This window comes from Aphis gossypii, chromosome 1, assembly GCF_020184175.1.
Source record: "Aphis gossypii isolate Hap1 chromosome 1, ASM2018417v2, whole genome shotgun sequence".
NCBI lineage: Eukaryota > Metazoa > Arthropoda > Insecta > Hemiptera > Aphididae > Aphis > Aphis gossypii.
Genome location: NC_065530.1, coordinates 37129468 through 37152121, shown reverse-complemented (window position 1 = coordinate 37152121; position 22654 = coordinate 37129468). Strand labels below are relative to the sequence as shown.

Here is a 22654-nt window from a genome sequence, read left to right as displayed (position 1 = left end):
TTTCGGGATACCCGGAAATGAGAACGCAGACACGGCAGTCTACGAATCCACCACTCATACATATTATATACTTTCTATATAAATTAATACAACGACTTCATTTGAAACACTCAATTTTATCCAGTAAAAGATAATGAATGAATGACAGACATATTGTATTAATATTCCTCTCCAGTAAACTAATAAATGTAAAATGTAACTTGATAATTAAAATACTCTCTTGACATTAAAAACAGATAGAAAGTAATCATTATTCGAATAAGCATTGGCCTCACCCGCCTAACTCACGCTTACATTATAAGTTAAAAACCAGCACAAGTATGTGATACATTCATTATAATAGATAATATTATAATTATAACTCGCCCAAGTACATTGAAATTCATCAAATCCTAAACGACTCTCCTTTTGAACATTAATCCCTCAATGAAGAGCACTATAACAATCTGTACATTTTTCCATGCGATAAACCTAAGTAAAAAATAATGAATTTTCCAAACATGCGTTAACTATATAATCAATATTTATTTTTGGATATTAAGTTCATGTATAGGTTAAAAACCATTGTAGTTAAATCTTTTCATAAAATATAAAATATATATATGAACATTAAACCTATTATACCTATTCAATGACTTCCGTCATTTAATCCTTACATCATACTACTACGCCTTTTCTAACTTTTGAGCTTATTGGTTAGTCAGTACAAAATATTTGATTCATATCAACACCATAAAAGAAAATATAAACCACTTAAAATATAATTATCGTTTGTTATACTTACACATAGTTGCCTTTAAAAATGTTCCATTATTTATTTAAAATATGTAGGTATAAGAAAAAGATAACTGTATTGTGAATTCTTTATTTAAAGTTTATATTCATTAAAAATAAACTTAGTTAGGTATTATGACTAAGAGTTGTGCGATATTTTGTTTATAACAGAAAACTAAATAGATATTCTTATTTATATTATGTCAATTTTTTTAAACTTAAAATTTAAGTTAATGAAGTAACTTTCAAAAATTGGTAATTATTTATCCGTTATATTATAATTATTTTACTTTTAAAACCTGACGTTTTCAAAAATCGTGAACTTTTTTTAAAAAAAGAAAGGTATCATGAAGATTAAAATCTCAATTATCTATCGATATAAAACTACAAAAATTTATCATAAATATATTTTATAATTAAATAAATATCATTGAATATTTGATGTACAACATTCATATATTATTTACATATTTATTTAAATAACTCAATTAGTAATATTCAATCAATATAATTTAGTATAGATGATATTATGAAAAAAAAATGATTATTTTAAATAATATATAGTAAATTAATCAATAACTATATAATTTATACTTATTACTTCACGTGGTTCTAATACTTAAGTTATGCTATTCTATATAAAAATTATAAAATAATTAACTATACTCATATATTTTAAGTTTGAATATTTGTTTGCAGTTTTTTTAAATAATGCATTTACATTAAAATAAATATTTTTGTCGATTTCTATAGGGTCTAGGATATTAAAATTCACTTCTGTAGTTTTGTGTCTAGTGGTCGGTAAAATACATTCTAAAAGAAATTGGCCCTATTGTATAAAATCGAGTACAATGTAATATTCAAATTTAATATTTACATCAGGGTTGGTCAACGCTTATGGCTCTCAAATGTCGAGGTACTCTGTTTTGAATCTCATATAATATTTACGAGGAGAAAAATACCCTACTCTAAGAAAATATTTTTTTTAAGTATTATTAAATTTTCACGATTTTTGGAATATATCAAAACAAAATTAATAATTTTTCATTCATTTTGTAAAGTAGTGAACATAATATATAGTTATGTAAGTATTTTAATTTTTTATTTTTATACATGGAAGAAAAATATCGAAATATCCATTAAAAAAATAAGTATCAATGTAAAATTTCTAATTTTAACTTTTTATTCCAAGTGAAAGAATTCCATTTAAATGTATGAATATGTACTCCTATTATTTATTTAATCCAAATTTCGAATAAATTCATGCCTTTAAATTTAAAAACTTATATTTTTTTAAATTTTGGAGGTCAGTATTTAATTAGATATTAAGACAATACCCCTTAAATTATAATATTATTTGAACTCATAAAATAATATAGATTTAAGGCACGACTTTTTATTTGTAAGAGCTTTAACCTATAAAAAATTATTTCAATAAATGATTAGAAAATATCTTTTTAAATACAAAAAATATACAATTTTCTAATATTTTAAGACAATAAGTTAATAACAAAATATATTGATAAAAAAATTAAATAATTTTTCAAGTAAATACAATTTTTCTTAACTATCAAAGTTTTAGATTCTGAGTGAAGCTAAGAATGTATTTTTTAATTGTTTTGTAGTTACAATACTCATTTATAATTATTTTAATTATTAAAACCAATTTAAAAATTCATAAGAGCTTAATGTATAAATGTATAAATTAATTCATTTGCACTTATAATAATTTATGACAGCAATATTATTTAATTGTGTTTTCTTTTTTCTTTTTTTTTTTTTTCTTTTTTTTTGTATACATTTATTTTCTTTTATCAAAAATTTTATTTCCCCATAAATTATTATATGACTCTTTAATTAAATAGGTAACTGTTATTTCTTATTCTTGACATCATTAAACAAAATAACACTAGGTAAATATATTATTTAAATAAAAACGAATTATGTTGTTTAATTGTCGTTAAATTTAACCCAGATCATATTATTTAAATGTATTAATGTTAATCGCCTTAAAATGGAATAATAAAGTTTACACTCACCTATATAGCATACACAATATATAAAATGTATACATATCTACATTGTATATTTAGCTATATTATTGGTATTACTTTGTGTCATAATTTACATTTTCTAAAAAAAACTTGATTTTAATTCTTTAAACTCAGTTGGTTCTACCTAGAAAGAAATGTAATTATGATTATACTAACAATTAAGCTCTGGATGCAAATATTATAAGGTAACTGCTTTAGTATAATACTTCCAAAACAATAACTATATAACATGATGATAAAAATTATTTTTGGTTTACTAAATATTAAATTCTATATTACCTACTATACTATTGCAATTATATTTTAACCCGACTTTATAGTTTATTATTACTAATTATTACTTAAATTAAATACTTTATGCCAAAATTTCAAAATAATATATTTTTTTTTTTTTTTGCAAATATATATATTGAACAACAAGACTTCAAATACTTCTGTGGGTTAATTGATTTCATTAAAAAATATAAATAAATATCATGATCATTATCATTAGTAGTTATAAGTGATATTAATTTATTTACTTATTACTGTTTTAATTTATCAACTTAATATAAAATACAATAAATAAGTACTTATTAAAATTGAAAGCAATATTTTTACTATATTTTTTTCATGGTGTATGCTCACAAACATTGAATTTAAGTGCGTATATTTACTTCTAAAATAATGAAAGAAGCTCAAATATTTCAAAAACTTTTTTTATAAAATCTGTATCAAATCACAAATATTTTAATCCAATTTTAAAATTACAAATCATCTTCAAAATATTAAAATATCATATAATGTTTTCTGCTTAGTGAAATCGCTATTAAACCAGTAGACCGAAAATTATATTCAATGTTACAAAAATATTGTATAGGCCTGAAAGTTAAATAGATTTGATACCAGATAAAATCTTACGTGCAAAAACATTTAAATATAATTTATTAATATATTTTATATTTGTTAGTAATTTATTTGTGTTTAAAATCATCTTTTTATTGAATATTTTTTTGTTCTGTATGATCCATTTTTTTTTATTAAAATCACTATATCATTTTACAATTAGTTTTTAGTCATTTAATGTATATTTAATAAATAACTTAATACATTTCTAACAGACATAGAGTATACATATTATGGTCAGAACTTTAAAGTATTCACACAAAAATGCAATAATTATTTTTAATTATATTGGCATCTAAAATTTATTATTTTAATTGCAAGTTCTATACTCTGCAAAACGAAAAAAAAAAGTTATTGATTATATAATTATGTATATTTTATTTAACGTTGCTGAAGTTAGGAAACGTGTTCCAAAAGTTATATGTAACACATGTCATCGATTTTAAATTTTTAACTTATACCTATGTAAAAAAGTTGGTACCTACTTTGAATTTGTTCAAGTTGGAACATTCCTATTATGTTTCTGGAAAATTGAGATGTTTTAAAATTAAATTAACCTTAACCTTGCTGCAAATTTAGTTAAGTGATACATTTTATTAAATTAATTTTCAAAAATTATTCATTAAAGTTTACGATATTTGGACTGCAAAATGCATATTATAATTTATATTAAAATAAAATACGTGTTCTGTATTTCAATCATAGTAAATGGTTTTAAATTTGTATGAAATAAAAAGTGTTTTTAGATTTGCAAATACAATTTCATATATTCAATATTCATAAATGTATAGTGTACCTTTACTAACAAAATTAATGATTTCATTTATGTACAATAATGTACCTAATTTAAATAGGTCAAATAACATAATTTAACAAGTTGTTATCGAATGTATTTTTCTCAACAGGCGCGTGTTTAATGTCATATATTTTTTCGATATTATAAAACTTTATTTAAAAAAATTATATTTCACATCAGTGTCATTCTTATCGAGTAATATATTTTTATTTAGATTAAACTAACTATATTTTATATAAATAATAATCAGTTATATTTTTTATCAATTTTGGAGTTTTTATTAAACATTTCAAGAAAACAAAGAAATTTTTCGAGTTTGGATTATTAAAAATGCTGTTGTATTGAAAATAGTCAATAAGAAAAAAATATTTTAATACCTGTCCCAGTACAATAATTCATAATCTACATAACCTAGCCAAGGTAGTTAAGTAAAATATATAAAATTCAAATGCCATTCATTATCTAGTTATAGAATTATATAGATAATATTCAGAACGTTAAATATTGACAAAAATGAAAAATATATGGTTTAGGTCATCTATACCGATTGGCGATTGATGATAAAAATTATAAAATATTTTAATCAAACCTGTGTCTGATTCAAATATTTTTCTTTTGAATATGCAAACTTAATAATTCTTCAATAGAATAGAACATAATTATAATTTGAAACGCACGTAAGTCAAGTTAACACTATCACTTTGTTCTATAAAACTTAAATCTAGGCCTAATATTTTGCAAATCATTCGTTAAAATTTGACAAACAATTTTTGTAAGTTGCACATTAGCACGTTTACTTTTACATTTTAAATCAAATTTTGACTAAAATTCAACAATGCGCGTTGCTTGTAAGTAGATATTTATAGATATTTTCTATTTTTACCAGAATTCAGACTCATTTATTTAAACGAGATATTTTACAAATTTTAATTACACCAACAATAATGATTTTTAATCATTATAATCGTTTTAGATTTATTAAATATTAGTTAATAGTTTCTATATTTAACATAATAGGTTTATAAAAAAAAACACGTTATAATAGTGCAGATTAAGTATAACATTGTCCAGTGCATATAATATAATGGAAAAACTTATCTATATTAATGACTAGGTATTTGCTTTTCACAGATTGAAATGTTACCAAATAATTTATGGGACGCGAATAGCTTACGCGATATTCGTAAATATTCATCGGTTTTCAATCCTCTTGAATGAACTTACCTACCTATATCTATTTATTTGATAAAATATATCGACAATTTCTCTACTTTTAATATAGTTAATCGTTAGCTAAGTTGCTCCAGTATTTATTGCATATAGATTCTATGACTATAATATTCGTCTTAAAATTGAATCCAAATTTAAAATAAGTATTAGTATGTTATTTCCATAATTAAATTTTAAAAGTATCATTTGCTGTATAATATAAATAATTAAATTCATGCAAATTATAAAAACCTATTTATAAAAAATGTACGAAAAATATGTATAATATGGTTGCTTGTATATTTTTTTTGAAATTAAATTTAAATTTCTCTTATCTTATAAGTCTTAATTACACGTTGACTTTTATAATTTATTTATTTATAAGTATACCAAGCTTAATTAACTTGTTTTATTCGTTAAAGTGTTCAAAGAATTATAATGTTTTACCACAATATGGTTTTTGTAATCCTTATTCAGTGCTTTGTACAAATTATACCGGTAGGTATAACAGGAACCACCAAAAACAAAAAACATCGACTAAAAAGGACCGACAAATAATATTTTCTTATCGTTTTTATTAGATGAAGAAATTATTTTCACTCATAAAAGTTTACGAGTAGTTTATATCTACTAAATCAGTTGACGACATTTATGAATTAAATCGAATAAATATTTTCTTATCGTCACGCCCAATTATTAATTATTATATAACTAGGATACATTTTAATTATAATGTTGCACATATTGTGATTCATTTATTCGTATTTTTATCTTTTATTTGGCATTAGTGAAGTTAATGATGTTATTGAAATTTTGTTATTTCTACGATCAAAAACTAAATAAATAAATATAAATATGAACTCCTAGCGGTTATTTCATTCAATATAATATCATTTTTCTTTTATTATTATTATAAAAAATTGTTATGCAAATTAAATATGTATCGCATATACAGGTAGTACATATAATAGGTTTGTATTGATTATATTATATTTTAGATTTTAATTGCCTATACGCTAAATATAATATCTACTATTATGTATATCATAAATTTACCTATTTACAGCACATAGTTTGTATATTACTCAGTATTTTAGTTGAATTATGCATACCTTTAATGATATGTCAATCATTTCAACATTTATCTATAGTTGATTAAATCGATATATTTTAATGGAATCGATGAAATACAATGCTCTCATAATCCCATCACATCTTGTTAACTAAATAATAATATTGAATTTGATTGACAATTTAGAAAGTTTAATACTGGTTATTAATGCACCCGTTGTATAATATATATATATATATATATTATATATACTCATTATACTCGTACATACGTTTCCAATCTTACTTAATATTCTTTATGCAGTGTATAATATTGTGAAATATAAAGTATTAAAGTATGATTATTAAAAATAATTATTTATTAAGTAAAAAAAAAATTTATCGGGTATAAGTGCATTAAGACATTTTTAAATTGCTTATTAGGTTTATGGATGTTGGACATATTTTATGTATTGAATATAATGTATATTATTTTGATTACAATAAAATGAAATTATATTCAATCTTTTTAACAAATCGCTATCGCAAAATCGTATTTTTTTATAAAATTTTAATTAAATATCAATAATACAATATAATCTTAAATGTATTAATATAAAATCTTGGTTTCTACCAGAAAATACAACTTAGAACATGTAATTTAAAATCCAAAATAATACTCGTTGATTTAATAACCGTATAATATATCACCATAATGCTTTAAAAATAAAATATAATATAACGTTTATCATCGATTAAGTAGGTACATGAAATTATGTTTTTTTAATACCTTGTGTGTGTTCGTTGTTGACAGTTTTGGTCAGCATATGTGCCCTGTGGCAGAAAGCACCTGGACGGTGTCCAAACTACAATGGAACAAATTGACGTCATTAGGAGGTTGGCTGAAACCTATTCCAGTGATTTACAGCTCGTAACATCGGTAAAAGGTACGACATAAATCATAAATACATTATATGTCTTTTTCTAATTGCATATATCTATATCGCTTAATCAGGAATACGAGAGGCACATAAAGTAAGAAAAATTGCTAGTCTAATTGGCGTCGAAGGTGGTCATTCACTGGGTAATTCACTAGCAGTGCTCAGGATTTTCCATAGCCTTGGTGCCCGATATTTAACGTTAACGCATACTTGCGATACACTGTGGTAAGAACATAACAATATAACAATTGGCTGCCTATTTTTATGCTGATTAAAATTCATACAAAATATTAAGTTATTTTCAAAATCACAATATTTTACTTCAATTTTGACAAATACTAAACCTAAGAAGTCATGAAATGATTTAGTTATGGTTTTGTATCATTAAACTTAGAATTAACTTCTTAGAAGTAACTTAGATTTTGTTGTGAACAATAATTATGTTGAACATAATTCATTTTTAATAGAGTAAACAGAAAAAGCGCAAATACATTCTATCGCTTTATATTTATTTTTCACCCTCGTGTTGATAAACCACTATTATTTTTAGATTTTTTAAAGACAACCTAACCTTTATTTATAATTTTAAAACCTAGCTTATGCAAATTAATTTTATAAAATCGTTGATGTACAAATATTGAATGAAAAGTTGTTTTTATTAATGAGTATTTAAAGCTTAGTTAAGCGAAGAGATTAATGCACCGCATATATCGTCAAAGTGACCATTGTAATTTTGTTCATCTTATACATACCATGAATTGAAATGTTAATAATTTAGCTAATAGACTAAAAGATATAATTTATTATTTGATATTTTTGATAGTCATCTGAAAAACCAAAATGTTATGATAGATTCACCAACAAGAATAAGTGTAACATAATTAAGAATAAATTCAGATATCGGAATAGTGCTTATGTATTTTCAATTTTTCCAATAATTGGAAAATTAAAAATATAAATAAAAAAAAATGTATTAATTTAGATTAGTAACTGTTAATACTACAATACTACTTCATTGTCGATATAATCTCTTTCCGTAAAATCAGCATAATTAACCTACTTTGGCGCTCAATGACAAAGTATATATTTTGAAATATCAAATAACGTTTTACAATAGTATACGTATACTTAAAATACCTACCTTACACGCCGCGTACCACAAGTTACATATTGTGTGAAACAGAATCTGATTAAACCTCCAAGTCTTCTTAATTATTATGCCAATAAGTTATATTTGTGGAATCCACTTAATGTATCAAACAACTTTCATAATTAACTTTATCAAATTTCGTTAATTTGAATAACGCTAACTATAACAACTGTACGTGTTCTGCTCATATTATGACTTTGTATGTTCTATATTAGTTGCCTGAAGTAAGCTAATTGTGTTCTCATATATATATATATATAATATTATATAAATATATTATATTGATGTATGCAAATAATGAAACTCGTGAACAACAATATTATATACTGTTTCATTTATATTCGCGTTCTTTTGTTCCTAGTTAATGGATGTAATAATAAGTGGCATTATTTCAGAAAAACGTCGATACAATCTTAAGACTTTTTATTTCTGTTTCGTAACAAAATGCTCGAGGGCGTGCGTTTTTACTGAGTGTTCTGGAGAAAAAAAACAGTATAGCGATTGTGATACAATCTATAAATCTAAGAGCAGAAGATAAAAACAAGATAAATCACCTAGCCACTTTGAGAGTGTTTAGAAATAATAATACTTTTTTTTTTCTTAATTCGGCCCATTGGTTTCTTATCAATCCGCACACGCACACGAGCCAAGCGGTTCGGAAGTGGTGCGAAGGAGACGGTCAGCGCGCGAGAGTGTGGACGGCGGAGGAGACGGTGAGGAGGAAAAAAAAGGTCCGAATTGATTGAATTTCGTCACACACACGGTCGTTAAGTGTTCTGCGGCAAAGCACATTCGAGTGGTTTCAATGGTCTAATCGAATACGCGCGCGGGTCATGTCCTACATAAACTTTATTGAGTCTGACCATGAGAGTTATATATTATTATTATGTTATGTGTAAGGTATTGTCACCGCGTGCCGCACGATGGCTGTACACGGTAGACGAAATCGAAAACAAATGCGCTGGCGGTCGTTATAATAATAATAATAATAGCTGTATTGCTGTTCGGCCGTTTAGGATTTAATCGAGAACGGATATTTCCCGTTCGGCTTTTATATTTACGATTTTATAACGGTCGGTAATAAAAGGCGAGTCGCGTTCGTATAGGTTCTTGGCTGCCGAAGAGGTTAGGTTACCCCTATACACCTATAAAATATAATAAATACTATACACGAGCTTTTGCAGTGTTTTTAAAAACGTCTCGTGCGCCGTTGGCATAAGCGTATCGTTCCCAATTGACGTATTTAAACAATATTATTTAATAAACAATAATGTGATGTGTACATTTGTCTGCGACTTGTGACGTGTAAGTACACTTTCTTGTCTGCAAACGTTTATTTTTTCTTTTTAAACTGCCCGTCAGTCGTTTTACAACCCTGGTATACTTAGCCTTAGTAACTAAAGAGTAAGGAATTGTAGATCGTTTCTTGGTCTAAGAACGAATTAGATATTTTTTGAGTATTTTAACTGATTTTATTTATGATAAGTTTATTTTTTTGTATTATACACACAGTTGAGATCAATCTACACTCGAATAAACTATCCTGTATATCAAAAAATAACTACCCAATGTTATTATATATATAGGTAATTTAGGTATTATATAATTTTATTGTTTCAGGTACATAGGTACCTATAATATGTTATTTTTATCTTCTTCCATTTTTCAAAAATAAAACCTCTACATAATAAATTTTATTATTATACGTATTATATACGTAGTATAACATAATAATATGACGTTGTACTGAAATTTGCACATTTCACATTGGAGGTCATTATTTTATGTTCTGAGCTATTTAATAAGTTTATACAGCATACGTCTATTTCTAAAGTTAGATTTTACATATTAATATTTGGGTTACGATTATTCAGTTTGCTTAAGTAAGTATACATTAATGTAATATTTATACAATGAGTGGGTTTTGTTTAGTAACAACAATACGGATTCTCGTATACAAGTTTTTGTCGTCTGATTTCAATGGATGTTCTATTACAAGAAATGCGATACATTGGGTTGGTTTTATGTGTTTTTGTGCTTAATTATAGTTCTATACATAATATGTTGTATCTTTTACATTCAAAGTCACTTGAATAACTATACTGCAAGTTTAGCAAGGATTCAATTTTTCATCATCACCGTGTACAGTCGATAACTGATTTGATTAGGAGATATAAAGTCACTGTATCCTATTCATACCTGCAAACAATGTGATTGTGTTTCAATCATATTATGTATATGTAAAAATAGTGTATATAAGTTTCACGAATGCTGAGCAATATTATTGTGTTGTATTTACAATGCCGAAAAAGTCAATTTGAGTGTTTCATTAATTATATTATTTTTTTTTCTCTCATTTCATACTTTCATAGTAAAACGTACTTTTTAACAGTGTCCCACTTAATTTCTTAATACTAATGAAGAAATTACATTAATACACATCACTCCTAATCAAAAAGTCTATTCACAAAGGTCTCTGTTTATTTGAAAATGTATAAGCATTGTTATTGGATACTATTTGAAACGGCTTTGAATCATTCGGTTTGCAACCCTTATTTTTCGATTTAAACTGTAAACTACCTATACATCCGCAAAGAGAATCAGCAAAGGGATCTGTTAGTCAGTTGATGACGAGACGTTTATTTAATCGTGGGTCACAGCACCAAACAATATATGTACTATCCTTACCTAGCCCTATACGCTTTTATATGTACTGCACCATTGAGCCGATGATATATGATATTGATTAGAACGCTTGTCGGACGGTTTTGGTCTTTGAAGGTAGACACATTTGGTATCTCAATAATTCTGCAAGTTATTATTTATGATATTGCTTTTTTTTTCTTTTTTTTTTTTAGAACGTTAATAAAAAATGTCTGTTAGGTAGGCAATGGAAGTAATAACTTAACCTGACCACGGACGGATAAAATATTATATTATTTTTAATAGGGCTGGCTGTTGTTCCGGCTTAGATTCACCAGAGAATGAACATCAAGGGTTATCTCCATTTGGTTTGGTAAGTACGCATAAAGCATATACCTAACACATCATATGTATTATATATTATAATATACATTAACAACAAGAACGTTTCGATATTAAACTCTCATTCATTGAACGTATAATATTAAATATAAAATAAACCATATTTATACCATCCTCTAATGTATGTTTTGAATGTAAAGTATACCTATATTGATGTACGTATATGCTAATTACTGACTTGATCCTGTTCATAACCTATACCGGTCATTTTGTCGGCAGTTTATTAACATAAATACAGACCAACGTAAAAAAAAAAATGTACCTTTGTATATTAATATATTTTCATTTATCGTTAAGAACAGCATTCATATTCACGTACACGAAAATCTCATATTATTTAATTAATACAAATTTTCATTACACGATAAATGTTTGAGTACCTCCCTAGAACGCTAACCATATACAAATATAACCAATTTTATTGTTATTATTATGTCGTTGTTTACATTTAATAATTCAGTACTCAATTTCAACAATAATACAATTTTTCCGCTATCGTTTGATATAGGTACAACAACAACGCAATTAAAAGAAAAAATAACCCAACTAACGTTCAAAATGCCATTTTAACACGTACATACCACCTACTTCTAATCTAAATCGGTCATATGATTGTGCTACTACAAGTTTTATGCGCTAGTATCAGTTGTAGAGTACAATCTCATATTTATTTCACGTATTGAAATACTGCAATGCACCATAATATACCTAGTTGGTGTGCTAATGTGTCAATAAACACGCGCCAAGTATGTATACTGTACGCCATTATGTAAATTCTTCATCCCGGATTTTCGGAATTATTAATTTGCAAACCAATCATAGACCACTACGACGTTTATAAAATATATCATTTCATTTTACGATTAAAATAAAAGGTTATTTATTTAGCTCCTACAGTTGAAATAAATGATTATCGAGCTTGTCAAGTATTACCTTTCAAAATACTTGAAACGTGTCTATTTTTAAACATAAATTTCGTAATTATAACTTTTAGATATAGGTATAATCCAATAATGTTGTATCTATCTCGTGTTGTGTTTATTTTGAAAGCTTATGCACGTATAGGTATGTACAGTCAGATATTAGATACTGTTTCGTTATACAGTGTCCTAAAACCTCGACGTTTGAGTTGACGTCTTTCAACGGAATATAATAACGTAAAAATACGTAAAACTAATTATTATTCGTTTTTATGAATGACACAGATATATTACGATACTTTAAACACATATGAGTAAAAGATGGTTTTGAAAAGGGTTGACAGTAATTACAGATAAATGAACTAAACTCTAGTAATATAACCGTATAGGTTTAACTGTGAATAATGTTTTTACGATATTACATTTACAATACATACTGATTTAACAACAAAAATATGATATTTTATTCTATTATAGGGTAATATTATTATTTGATTACAATAAATTATTGCATAATACATAATAAATCTTAATGAAGTTTTCGATAATCAATAAATCAATTTATCATTATATTTTAGCTAGTACTCAGAGAATTGAATCGACTTGGAATGATGGTTGACCTTAGTCACACGTCTGTCAAAACAATGGAAGACGCACTTAACTATACTTTAGCACCTGTAATCTTCTCACATTCATGTGCGTATTCGTTATGCACTTCATTGAGAAATGTTCCTGATCACGTGCTCAAACTAGTGGTACACGCCAATTTTATTAAATCTTAAATCGAGTAAATACATATTATTATCGTACTATATAAACTATTTTAATTTTAGGCCTTAAACGACGGTATAGTTATGGTGAGCTTCTATTCATATTTTATAAGCTGTAATTCTACATCAACATTGGAACAAGTTATTGGTATGTACTTGATATCATAGTATGGTAAATATTATTTGTTGCTAGTTGAAATAAAATTGAGTAATGATTCTTTTCGTACATATTATTTCAGCTCATATTAACCACATCAAAAACGTAGCAGGAGAGGACCATGTCGGCCTGGGTGCTGGTTACGACGGAATTAATCAGTAAGAACAATAATTTATTGATTGGAAATAATTTTAAAATTAAAATATAAAATTATAATTTTCAACCGGTATATTTATATACCTATTCAATATTTCTATTTTACAAACAATTTATGCAGTAACATTTCTTATATGGATTAGGTTTGATGGGTAGGCACAATAAGTATATGCTACGCAATCATGGCATTTGTTTTTATTGATATAATATAATCAATTAATTTCATAAAATACATTTTCTAGTTTATACAATATACATACCTACTTGACAACTCAATATAAAAATATAAAACAATACATTTTTAATATACATTTCTTAGCAACAAATTTATTTGTGAAATTGTGTATAGTATAATATAGTAGTAAATAAGTAGGTATCTACTACTACCTATCTATTATTAGCTATTTAATTATTTTATTTTTTAAAAGTTAATGAATGGATTTCGATTCTGATTATACTATTTTCTATGTTTAACTAGATATGAATATTAAAATCGTATAAAAATAAATATGCAACTGTAATATTATAATATAATCGAAATTAATATCTTAATCTCCATAAGCTATTTGTCTATTTATTAATAAACTTTTGCTTATTTATTTATAATTATTAGCATCATAGCATCCAGCCGATATTGGGTTAGGTTAGGTTGTTAAATATTATACTGTTATATTTAATAAACATGCATGTATCGTGTTATTTGTGTACCATCATTTAAGTATTAGATCATGAGTATTATCAGGCTATCCGTTACCTATACCCATCTCGATACTGTTGATTATTATTATATAATTATACAAAATAAAAAATTAATCCATCAGCTATAATAATATTATGTATGTTTAAACTGTAGTGTACATTGTATCTTTCTAGTATAATAATATTATAGAACCTAAAACAATATTTGGTTTGAATCAATCGTGAATTGTGATGACATAATATATGTAATTAATGCAACAACTGTGGGTTATGGATTACCAGGCTCAAATCTGTTGCCGATTTACAATAATTCCAATAATTCAGACACTAAAATAGTAAAATGTACCTATAACATACTATAAACAATAGACTACAATATAAATGTATTTAAACTGTATGGATATTACTGGGTACCTTTATACTTATAATTATTATATCATATCCTATGTTAATCATCATTGATATTTGGAAAATATCATATTCTGTAATATACTCAATAGGTATGTAATATTACAATACGTTAATACAGTGAATATTATACGTATAAATACTGTAAAACTGTAATTCAAATTTTAGAGTACAAGTAAATGGATGACTTTCCAATTCTCAAATCTACACATTAATAAGCTGTAGAAAATACTTTTTTTTAATATTAGGTATATTCAATCATAATTTTATAGGAAATAAGGATGTCGTCTTATTCACTTTTTACCTAGTTAAATAAATAAAAAAAAAATATTATATACTATTATTATTTTGTTTTATTATTATCAATATAAATATACATGGTAGTTAATTAAAATAACAAACCAAGTATTAAAATCTTATTGAAAATATATTTTCTAAACATGTGTTATCTTACGATTAAAATGATTTCAGCACTACGAAAGGACTTGAAGACGTATCACATTATCCTCAGCTATTAACATCATTAATGAGTAATCATTCGTGGACTGAGGAACAAATAAAGAAACTTGCAGGCAACAATTTACTGAGAGTCTTTTCAAAAGTAGAGAAGGTATTAATAATTCATTAAATACACTGGTGTCGATTGTATGAATTACTAAACAAATTTATTTATTTTTAGGTTAGAGACGAATGGAAAGAAGATGGAATGAAACCAGTTGAAGACATTTTAATGCCATTGAACAAAGAACCTTTGTTACCCAACTGCACAGAAGGATATAATATGACTTGATGTTATTAAATATATTTATTTTAGCAGTAGTACCTACGGTAAAAGTGAAAATTTTCCGTCGGCCAAACGGAATCCGAAGCGCATTGGTGTCTAGAGGCCCAATTATAACATAGTTGGGATATGTTTAGTTTCATTTGTATGTATTTTTACATTGACACTAAAAATTAATAACAACATAGCTACTTCTAAACTTACATTTTTTTTTTCAAACACTTAAAACCATTTAAATCGAAACGGGTTTTGCAATTGTAATAAAATGTACCTTGTTAAGTAGGTAACTAATAAATAAAATGTATATGTATTAGTCCGTATTTCATATGAAACGACTAATGTAGGTGTCCAGAAACAATTTTTTAACCAGCTGTTAATTTTAAAAGTTTATGGAAACATCAACCAATTTTTCATCTTATCTCTTATGTATACGTGTTCCTAAGTTAAAAGTTTGTAAAAGGTTAGAGAAAAATGTCATTACAACTAACAACGCCCATGCACACTCTATAGACTTATGATTACATTGACACATATTATGTTGAATAGCAGTTATTCATTTATCAACTTATTCAACGCTCTGTAGACCAAGACAACTTAGTTGAATTTTGTAAAACATTTTGTTTAGACTCAATAGTATAAATGACTATTATTGAGGCAATCATTTAAGTTAGTGTACACCATGAGTACCATTGTTGAAATTAATTTTTTATTTATATAATTATATATGCGTATGTATATTATTATGTTAATTACAATTAAGTGTTTTAAAAAGTGTTCATTAGAGTTTAAAGTAAGTTAAAAAATATTAATAATAATAATTTAGATAATATTTCGAGTTTAATATTATATTAGGTATTAATTTTAAATAAATGAATACAATAATTTTAAACAAATTGTTTTTGTTAAATAAATTATAACCTATTAAAAAAAAAAAATGTATGTACTATACAACTATTTTACTATATACCTACCTATGTATTCTTGAATATTTACAGCCAATAGTTCTATTAAATACTGCTGAAAAATGTGTAACAGTCTGTTATAACTTAAAAATATTGTACTTGCGCATATTACAATATGGCTTATGGGTATAGTTTTTACAAAACCATTTTTTTGTCACGTAATATTTCGTTAACACTGCTCTTCACATTCGCATCAAAAACATTTTTAAGAATCAATACGCAGTCGAACACTTGTATTTTTTGTTTAGTTGCATTTGAGATGCAATCGGAGTACATGCTCCGTTTTACGGCCTAGCTGTTACAAACAGATAGCAATCGGAGCATAAAGAAGGTAAAAAAGGTCAAAATGGGAAGAAATCGAAATACGCCCAGTGTAACTCTTTGATGTAGGTACGTCTATACGTTCAATACGGGCCGAAAGGAAACAATCGTTTATCGTACTAAATCTTTCGTTACGCGAAATACATTTTATATTGTGTGCATTTTGACTTTTGACGGTCTTATCGTAGAACGGTTTATGGGTATTTTCGAGTCATTGTTAAGACAAGTTACGAAACATTAAATTTTAGCGTTAAATGCGAAGTCGCAGACTATAAGTCCATGAAATCCGGTGCACATTCGACAACCCAAATCGTATACATTTAACTAAATTTTTAATTGATTGTATAAATTTGTGGTTAAGTTTTAAATATCGCAATAGTATCAGGATCGCATGCAGTTTTGTGTATACCTACTGGTGGCCAATACAGGGGTGAATCTAGAAATATGAAATGATGGGGGAAGGCTAATATAAATTATATTATAGAAAAACAACAAAATATTTAATTTTAGTAAATACTTAAGTATGTATATTAAATATTAATTATAATATATTTAAAATAAAAGATAAAATTAAGGAAAAATTAATAAGTCCATTACGTCTTTTAACCAAAATCTTCAATTTTCATTCCCCTTTGCTTCTGTCGAGAAATCTATCTATGACATCGTCGATGTCGATGAGTATTATATTCAGTACTACTAACCCATTTAGCCTGTCTTCTGTCATAGAAGATCTCATGTAATTTATCAGTCGTCTTAGAAAAGAAATGATCTTTCAGCTACTACTGATGTTATTGTAATTCATTAATTGTTCCAAATATCTGTAGTAATATTTTAATATTTGGTTAAATACCTCACAATTTATCAATGTTTCAACAGCAGTTTAGGGCTTTGGATTCTCTCTATTGGCCCATTTCGTCTTTCTGAGTTCTAATATACCTGGTAAGTATTTCCAAGTCAGAATTCATTACTGCGTAAGCAGAAATATATAATATATAACAAGGGGTAGGGGGCTAAAGCAGATTGCTCCCCCCTTGGATCCGCGTCAAAGCAAATATAAAAATGGAATACATCTATGATCTATACGTTTGTATGCCTATACAGAAACTTATGGCATTAGCAACCCGAACTTGTAGTGTTTACGAAATATTTGTATCTTATAATATCATGTTAGTATGTTCTTAAGTAGTGTACTCACTTCAGTGTTATAAGAAATCGTTTTTTGTTTAAATATAATACTTAAATCAAAATCAAAAACTGTAAAGAACTGACATTTTATGAAACTATTAAACTGCATGTTCAAATCGATGGAAGTACCTAGATACTCATGTTAAAAAATTAGTGTAATATTTTTTTTAGTTAAATCTATGAAATTTATTATCTATTATTATTTGAATCAATCTAAAGCCAATAATTCCATGTAGGTACCTAATTGGTAAAATAATTTTTCTAGAATTTTCGGTACATTAAAAAAAGTTATTATTAATTGCTTTATGTTATTTCCGAAAATCATCATTCTCTGTAAAAATTGCAACAAACAACAACTACAAACATAAAAAACAAATGAAGTTAAACAACCGAAAACAAAAAAATAATCAATTAACATGAAATTTGTTCAGAGTTTAAGTTTTCTACCAATATTTGATAGCACTTCATTAATTTATAATCAGACTCATTGTTCAATATGTAAGGTACCATCATTTGGGCCACTTATGCTGTTAATGACTGTATGCAAGTAAAGAGGGTCCAGCAAAAGTTCAAAACATTGCAATAAACGTTCTAAATATTGACTCCACTTCTCAAGACTACACACGTGTACTCTGTATTCTTAATATAGACTCGTAGCAAACTGTCAGCCTGTCACACAATCATTCATTTCAAGAAAAAGCACTTTTGTGGTTCTATATTGACTCACCTTCTTTCATTGAAAAAATTAATTTAAAATAAAAGTATAGCGCAATCTAGATTAAACTCATTATTATATTCCTTGTTAACCCTGTAATTAATTATCTTCAAAATGCATACATTGAACTACATGAGAGACTGGTCAATGAAAATAACTATACACATTAAAAAACGTCGCTGTATCGATTGGAACAATAATAATACGGAAAATCTCCGAATTTAATGTCAAAAAGTATAAAATACCGTTTTTTTGAAAAAATCACATTATGTACAAAACTGGGTGAAGGAATAAGTTTTCAGATTCAAAATTTCACATATATGATCTAGTGCGTCGCCTTTTTAATGTACTTGAATAAAATCGCGAAAAATTCCAAATTTATATTTCTTATTCGCTCCACAGCCACTTGTTGTCAGTTTTTTCTAAAAAAAACTAGTTTTTCTTATTTTTCACTGTGTAAAATTAGTGCCATTATTTCACAAACACACTATGCACATTAAAAAAACGTCGCTGTATCGATTGGAACAATAATAATACGGAAAATCTCCGAATTTAATGTCAAAAAGTACAAAATACCGTTTTTTTGAAAAAATCACTTTATGTAGAAAACTGAGTGAAGGAATAAGTTTTCAGATTCAAAATTTCACATATATGATCTAGTGCGTCGCCTTTTTAATGTACATGAATAAAATCGCGAAAAATTCCAAATTTATATTTCTTATTTGGTCCACAGCCACTTGTTGTCAGTTTTTTCTAAAAAAATCTAGTTTTTCTTATTTTCATTGTGTAAAATTAGTGCCATGATTTAAAAACACACTATACACATTAAAAAAACGTCGCTGTATCGATTGGAACAATAATAATACGGAAAATCTCCGAATTTAATGTCAAAAAGTACAAAATACCGTTTTTTTGAAAATCAAAATGTACAAAACTGGGTGAAGGATATGAGTTTTCAGATTCAAAATTCACATATATGATCTAGTGCGTCGCCTTTTTAATGTACTTGAATAAAATCGCAAAAATTCCAAATTTATATTTCCCTTTCGGTCCACAGCCACTTGTGTCAGTTTTTTCTAAAAAAAACTAGTTTTTCTTATTTTTCATTGTTGTAAAATTAGTGCCATGATTTCACAAAAACACTATACACAAAAAAAAAACGCTCTGCTATCGATTGGAACAATAATAATACGGAAAATCTCCGAATTTAATGTCAAAAAGTACAAAATAAACCGTTTTTTTGAAAAAAACACTTTATGTACAAAACTGGGTGAAGGAATAAGTTTTCAGATTCAAAATTTCACATATATGATCTAGTGCGTCGCCTTTTTAATGTACTTGAATAAAATCGCGAAAAGTTCCAAATTTATATTTCCCTTTCGGTCCACAGCCACTTGTTGTCAGTTTTTTCTAAAAAAAACTAGTTTTTCTTATTTTTCATTGTGTGTAAAAAAGGTGCCATGATTCACAAACACACTATACACATTAAAAAAACGTCGCTGTCGATTGGCAAACAATAATAATACGGAAAATCTCCGAATTTAATGTCAAAAAGTACAAAATACCGTTTTTTTGAAAAAATCACATTATGTACAAAACTGGGTGAAGGAATAAGTTTTCAGATTCAAAATTTCACATATATGATCTAGTGCGTCGCCTTTTTAATGTACTTGAATAAAATCGCAAAAAATTCCAAATTTATATTTCCCTTTCGGTCCACAGCCACTTGTTGTCAGTTTTTTCTAAAAAAAACTAGTTTTTCTTATTTTTCATTGTGTAAAATTAGTGCCATGATTTCACAAACACACTATACACATTAAAAAAACGTCGCTGTATCGATTGAAACAATAATAATACGGAAAATCTCCGAGTTTAATGTCAAAAAGTACAAAATACAGTTTTTTTGAAAAAATCACTTTATGTACAAAACTGGGTGAAGGAATAAGTTTTCAGATTCAAAATTTCACATATATGATCTAGTGCGTCGCCTTTTTAATGTACATGAATAAAATCGCGAAAAATTCCAAATTTATATTTCTTATTTGGTCCACAGCCATTTGTTGTCAGTTTTTTCTAAAAAAATCTAGTTTTTCTTATTTTTCATTGTGTAAAATTAGTGCCATGATTTCACAAACACACTATACACATTAAAAAAACGTCGCTGTATCGATTGGAACAATAATAATACGGAAAATCTCCGAGTTTAATGTCAAAAAGTACAAAATACCGTTTTTTTGAAAAAATCACTTTATGTACAAAACTGGGTGAAGGAATAAGTTTTCAGATTCAAAATTTCACATATATGATCTAGTGCGTCGCCTTTTTAATGTACTTGAATAAAATCGCGAAAAATTCCAAATTTATATTTCCCTTTCGGTCCACAGCCACTTGTTGTCAGTTTTTTCTAAAAAAAACTAGTTTTTCTTATTTTTCACTGTGTAAAATTAGTGCCATTATTTCACAAACACACTATGCACATTAAAAAAACGTCGCTGTATCGATTGGAACAATAATAATACGGAAAATCTTCGAATTTAATGTCAAAAAGTACAAAATACCGTTTTTTTGAAAAAATCACTTTATGTACAAAACTGGGTGAAGGAATAAGTTTTCAGATTCAAAATTTCACATATATGATCTAGTGCGTCGCCTTTTTAATGTACATGAATAAAATTGCAAAAAATTTCATACCTAACCTATCAATAAACTGATATACATTATTACATTATATAAATACATATAATGTGATTATGACCGATAATTGGACGTAAAACGTCAAATTATTACCAGATAAGGCGAAAAATCCCGACAATTTTTAACGTAATTCGTTTCCATATAGTCTTGACATCTTCGAAGATACCATGAAATAATCGAATATTCGATTATCGAACAAATAAATAATCATTTTGTTGCAAATTATAAATTCTATTTTCGACTATCTGTGTATGGCGCAAATTACATACCCTTATTTTGGTGCAAATTACAAACACTATTTTTGATTATCTGCAGTGGTGCAAATTACATATTTTTAATTTGGTGTAAATTACAACTCTGCTACTAATTGCATCATAGCAACGACGATAAAAGACGCTGCTGTTTTGACATACATGTTGACAGATGGGTGTTCGACGTTTATTGCGCTATAGCCGTTGCCAGTGTTGGTGAGTGAATACAACAGCTTTCGTTCCATCATGGAGATTGACCAACCATCATCACCTATCACCATCGCCGTCGCCAGCACCAACATCGACAAACGGCTGTCGGCTACAGCGCAATAAACGCCGACCATCCACCTGCCAACATGTTTATCAAAACAGCAGCGTCTTCTATCGTCGTTGCTATGAACTTTTGACGGATGCGTAAAGAACCAACTATCTACGATGAAAATGAACGGTAAGTGGCAAATCACTTTTACCACTAGATAACGCTTACCTACGTATACATTATTTTGGTATTTTATTTAATTTTTAGATTTTCTAACATCATATCTATACGCAACTAATAAGTACAGTTTATAATATAATTTATATTTTATGTTGACAGAAATAGTTTTAATCTTTAATAATAACTAAAAACATAACAGTTCTAACAAAATTAATATTATTACTTTGTGTAAAAGATTATTTCAGCATTGAATATGGGGCGATTTTGATGACACTTGGTCTTTTGTATCATC

The 22654-nt window shown here is 26.6% G+C and overlaps 1 protein-coding gene across 1 annotated transcript in view; it reads left to right on the top strand.

Moving 5' to 3' along the window:
- The window catches only part of LOC114129761 (dipeptidase 1-like), a 139633-nt gene extending 123619 nt beyond the window's left edge, over nucleotides 1–16014 (top strand). Inside the window, exons 6-13 of the mRNA XM_027994592.2 lie at nucleotides 7583–7715; nucleotides 7784–7934; nucleotides 11809–11875; nucleotides 13403–13579; nucleotides 13658–13742; nucleotides 13834–13909; nucleotides 15486–15624; nucleotides 15694–16014. Coding sequence (XP_027850393.1) covers nucleotides 7583–7715; nucleotides 7784–7934; nucleotides 11809–11875; nucleotides 13403–13579; nucleotides 13658–13742; nucleotides 13834–13909; nucleotides 15486–15624; nucleotides 15694–15804 — 939 coding nt within the window. The 3' untranslated portion in view covers nucleotides 15805–16014. The remainder of the gene's footprint in view (nucleotides 1–7582; nucleotides 7716–7783; nucleotides 7935–11808; nucleotides 11876–13402; nucleotides 13580–13657; nucleotides 13743–13833; nucleotides 13910–15485; nucleotides 15625–15693) is intronic.
- The last annotated feature ends 6640 nt before the right edge of the window (nucleotides 16015–22654 follow it).